Source organism: Sinocyclocheilus anshuiensis, unplaced genomic scaffold, assembly GCF_001515605.1.
Source record: "Sinocyclocheilus anshuiensis isolate Anshui unplaced genomic scaffold, SAMN03320099.WGS_v1.1 scaffold2525, whole genome shotgun sequence".
NCBI classification, from domain to species: Eukaryota; Metazoa; Chordata; class Actinopteri; order Cypriniformes; family Cyprinidae; genus Sinocyclocheilus; species Sinocyclocheilus anshuiensis.
Genome location: NW_015548191.1, coordinates 71,232 through 76,385, shown reverse-complemented (window position 1 = coordinate 76,385; position 5,154 = coordinate 71,232). Strand labels below are relative to the sequence as shown.

Here is a 5,154-nt window from a genome sequence, read left to right as displayed (position 1 = left end):
TTTACAACAGCTTCGAACGCGGCTCAGCCAATCAGAATCAAGGACCGGAACTCTCCGTTTTATAATGTAAAATTTTACGAAAGCTTCAAGTGCAGTTAATTATATGTCATGCTATACGTGCAAACAGACGACGGTGGTGTTGAAGCTATGCTCGTTTATTTGCCGTTAAACGGTTGAGCACTGCCGTGTGTGTATCCTGTCGCAAAATGCGGCGAAAAGTCCTACTCGACGGTAATAATGTGATTAAGGTGTTTACATGTCTATACTGCACTTCAGTAACGCAACTAAAATAGGAATACTCCACATGTCTTAATTCGATTTGTGTTTACTTCAAGTATGACTTTAGCTGGATTAAGGTAATCAAAAATCTCTGTTTACATTGTAGATTTGTTTACATGGTAGATTCTTAATCAGAGTATTGTCTTAATCGTGTTAAAATTGGAATATTGTTGTCCATGTAAACGTACTGACTGACGGTTTCTTTTCAGAAAAGAGGATGAGAGGAAGAAAAGTGATACTGAAGGTGATTCAGTCAATAAAGATGTAAGTGTCTCTCATTCTCCAGCTCTCTCTCTGTCTGTCTCTCTGTAGTTAACTCTTCTGTCCGTCTCTGCAGGTGAAGCCCGCGGGTCTGAAGGCAGTGCGACGGCCGTCTGATCTGGAGGAGCAGCGCAGGAAGAAGACAGACAGCGAGGAGAAACTCCCTGACAAAAACCGCATTCATTCCTTCATCCTGGACCTGGAGCTGGGAACAGAGGAACGCCGGAAAACCATTCGGAAAGACTCGCTTTCCAAAGAAAAAGAGCGCAAAGAGAAGGAGAAGGAGCGTGGCGTCCCTGACGAACGGCTCAAGCACAAACTCAAGACGGAGAGCAGGAAGAGCGGAGACGCCGCGGCCGACGAGAAAGACGGAGGGACTGCGAAAGGAGCAGCTGACGAGAAGAAGGGGTCAAAGTTCAAGCCAGACAGGAAGAGTTCCGTGTCTTCCCGAGAAGGCAAGACGAGTGTGTCTGAAGCTGCGGATGAAGGGAACCTGAAGAAAGGAAAGACGGCTGTGAACGAGAAGGAGAAACCGAAGCTGCTCCGGCGTCTGGACTCCACCGGCTCCTCAGAGGAGAGGTCAGAGGTCGAGACGGGTTCAGAGGTCAGCCGGAAGAAAGACAAGCAGCCTAAAGAGATTCCCAAGAAGTCAAAGAGTCACCCGGAGGCTAAAGCGGGAGAGAAGCCCAAGATGCGGATGGATAGAAAGGATTCGTCTGCGGACAAGCCTCATCTGCAGAAATCCGGCTCGGAAACCGAAGGACCGAAGGTCAAATCCCTAACGGAGAAACACAAGTCTAAATCCCAGAACCCCAAATCAGAGAAAAAAATCGAAGCCAAGACTAAACCAGGAACTGCAGAACAGAAAAAAGACGACAAGAAAACCTCAGAGGAGAAAACTAAGGACGCAAAGGTGAAGAAAACGAGTGAGAAGAAGGTGCAGAAAGATTCAGACAGGAAGTTGGGAGGGAAGGAGAACCCGCCGGAAACCGTCTCCAGTACCACACCTTTACCTGACGACCCTTACGCCGCCCTGAGCGACGTCACTCCCGAATCCGAGGATGAGGAGGCGGAGCTAACAGAGCCCCGCCCACTGTCTGCAGAAGCCGACGCCCTCTTGAGCCTGATGGACGTCCGCACCTCACAGCAAGAAACGGAGGCCGATCGGAAGATGAAGGAAGCGGCGCTAGCGCTGCTCTCCATGGATCCGGATATCGCACACTCCTCGGATCTCACAGCCGCAGATTCTCCGATCGCAGTGGAGACGCTTCCTGTAGGCATCGAGGACACAGGAAGTGTGTTGGAATGCTCTGAGACCGAGTCCGCTGTAATTGCTACATCTGCAGCGGAGCCCATGGAGGCGGAGCCTCTCGGGTCACAGGAAGTGACATCAGAGGTAAACACATGATGTCGTACACTAGCAGTCAAAAGTTTTTGAACTAAGAGTACGATTTTTTTTTTTTTTTTTTTAAGAAGTCTCTTCTGCTCACCAAGCCTGCATTTATTTGATCCAAAAAAAACAGCAAAGCAGAAATATTGAGAAATATTTTTACTATTTAAAGTAACTGCTTCCTATTTGAGTATCTGTTAAACTGTCATTTATTTCTGTGATGTGCAGCTGTATTTTCAGCATCATTACTCCAGTCTTCAGTGTCACATGATCTTCAGAAATCATTCTAATATGCTGATTTGCTGCTCGAGAAACATTTCTGATTATTATTGATTCTGAACTTTGTTCATCAAAGAAACCTGAAAAAATTATACTCCGCTGTTTTCAACATAATAATGATAAATGTTTCTTGAGCAGTAAATCAGAATATTAGAATGATTTCTGAAGGATCATGTGACTGGAGTAATGATGCTAAAGAAATCACAGGAATAAATTAAGTTTTAAAATATATTCAAATAGAAAACGGTTGTTTTAAATAGTAACAATATTTGAAAATTTTACTGCTTTTGCTGTACTTTGAATCAAATAAATGCAGGCTTGGTGAGCAGAAGAGACTTCTTTAAAAATCTTACTGTTCAAAAACTTTTGACTGTAATGTAACTTCTGCAGTCTCAGATTATTAGTCTCCTATGAAATGAGCAAGTTAACTGCACAGAATCACAGATCACCTTGCTGGTTTGAAATGCTGTCTGAAATACGTCTTGCTGGAGTGCGCTAAAATACTCTTGCGACATCCTGTTGATCACAGTTGTTAGACGCAGACAGCTCAGCTGCTTTAAATCTGCTTTTTATATCCATTGTTTTCTGTAATGTGTTTATGCTTTTCTTTTTAGATTGGTGATGAGCAGATGGATGAGAGAGAGACACAAATGCGTACAGCAGACGCAGCTGAATCTACGCAGACTCTCACTGCAGACGCAGCTGAATCTACACCTGCGACCAATGCAGACGCAGCTCAGCCCACGCAGACCCTCACAGCAGATGCTACAGAGTTTGTGCAGCCTCTCACTGTAGACTCAGATGAGTCAACTCAGACCTTCACTGCAGACACAGCTGAATCCATGCAGACCTTCACTACAGATGCTGCCGAGACAGTGCAGACCCTTACTGCAGACATGACTGAGTCACCTGCGCAGACCATCACTGAAGATGCAGCTGAACCCACGCCAGCGGTCATTCCAGACGCAGCCGATCCTGCGCAGACCCTCACAAAACAGACTGAAACTGATGAGCCTGTGCAGACCCTCACCACAGACACAGCTGAGACTGCGCAAACCCTCTCCACAGATGCAGCTGAGTCTGCGCAGACTCTCACTGTAGACGTAAAGGACATGGATACAAATGAGTCTCTGCAAACCCTCACAGCAGACACAGCTGAGCCTTCGCAGACCCTCACTGCAGACACAGCTGAGCCTGTGCAGACCCTCACCACAGATACAGCAGAGTCTGCACAGACCCTCACCACAGATACAGCAGTGCCTGCGCAGACCCTCACTGCAGACGTAAAGGACACGGATACAGCTGACTCTGCGCAGACCCTTACCACAGACGCAGCTGAGCCTGTGCAGACCCTCACTGCAGATACAGATGAGTCTGCACAGACCCTCACCACAGATACAGCAGACCCTGCGCAGACCCACTCTGCAGATACAGATGAGTCTGCGCAGACCCTCACCACAGATACAGCAGAGCCTGCGCAGACCCTCACCACAGATACAGCAGCGCCTGCGCAGACTCTCACTGCAGATACAGATGAGTCTGCGCAGACCCTCACCACAGATATAGCAGACCCTGCGCAGACCCACTCTGCAGATACAGATGAGTCTGTGCAGACCCTCACCACAGATACAGCAGAGCCTGCGCAGACCCTTACCGCAGATACAGATGAGTCTGCGCAGACCCTCACAGCAGACACAGCTGAGACTGCGCAAACCCTCACCACAGATGCAGCTGAGTCTGCGCAGACTCTCACTGTAGACGTAAAGAACATGCATACAGATGAGTCTGTGCAGACCCTCACCACAGATACAGCAGAGCCTGCGCAGACCCTCTCTGCAGATACAGCTGAGTCTGCGCAGACCCTCTGCTCAGATACAGTGGAGCCTGCGCAGACGGACTCTACAGACACAGGTTAGTGATGATGAGGAGTTATGTGTTTCTGATGGTGAGAGTGTGATTGTGTGGAGCACGTCTAAGTATAACCTGTGTGTCTGATGCAGGCGCTGCATCTATCTCAGACGAGCAGGAACAGAAGTCATCAGATGCCTCTGAGACGGTAATGAATCGGAATCCTTTCATCTGCAGATTTTCAACAGAAATCCTGTGCATGTCACTAATGATGTTGTCTGATCAGGTGGAGCAGACGGAGAGCGGCGCGCGGAGAGGACGAGCATCCGCTCAGAGGACAGGTGTGTATGTGTGTCAGGGTGCTTGAAGTGAAATTTTATTTTTTTTAAATGTAGGTGCTTAATTTATGTAAAAATACCCTTTTGTTGAGTATCCTTGTTAACATGGTCGATTATGTCTTAAGTGAATGTAAACAGTTGAGAAAGAAGTCAGATATGTGTCAATATATTGGATCTGTACATTTGGTCTTAAAGTGACAGCAACCTAATAAACCTGCTGCTGTCTGTGTCCAAACAACAGAAGACAAAGAGAAAATCACTCACTGCTCATGACTGAATAACGTTTGTAATTTTAACAAAGATTAATGTAAACTTTGACATTTACATTACATTTTAGTGGTCGACTGATATATCGCCAAGGCCGATATCTGGCCTTTTTCAAATATCGGCATCGGCCGATAAGTTTTTCTGTTTGGCCGATGTGTTCGAGGTGGAACTTTTATTTTGACGGCGCCGAGAATGGCTGCGGCAGCGCCTGAGCACACACCGCTCACAATTCTCCCTCTTGTTCGCTGTTGTCATTCAGTTCTGTCTAATACGGATATAAGTCTATCTAATAATCAGATAGAGCTGTTTAACAAAGGAATTAAACTGTATACAAAAAAGTATTATAACGATTGCTTTAATATTATTAGTAATAGAAAGGCAAAAATTGTAATACTTTCTCGTTTGCCGTCAGCATTCCGCAAATACGCATTTATATAATTTAAACAAATCTTTGAATGACTAATGAACATTTAATTTCACAAACCTTGCAGA

At 46.2% G+C, this 5,154-nt stretch overlaps 1 protein-coding gene across 1 annotated transcript in view; it reads left to right on the top strand.

Annotated features, from left to right (window-relative positions):
- The window catches only part of LOC107705061 (biorientation of chromosomes in cell division protein 1-like 1), a 25,271-nt gene that overhangs the window by 9,756 nt on the left and 10,361 nt on the right, over positions 1 to 5,154 (top strand). The window contains exons 8-12 of the mRNA XM_016508191.1: positions 489 to 543; positions 617 to 1,936; positions 2,824 to 4,120; positions 4,210 to 4,265; positions 4,344 to 4,398. Of these exons, the coding sequence (XP_016363677.1) occupies positions 489 to 543; positions 617 to 1,936; positions 2,824 to 4,120; positions 4,210 to 4,265; positions 4,344 to 4,398 (2,783 nt within the window). The remainder of the gene's footprint in view (positions 1 to 488; positions 544 to 616; positions 1,937 to 2,823; positions 4,121 to 4,209; positions 4,266 to 4,343; positions 4,399 to 5,154) is intronic.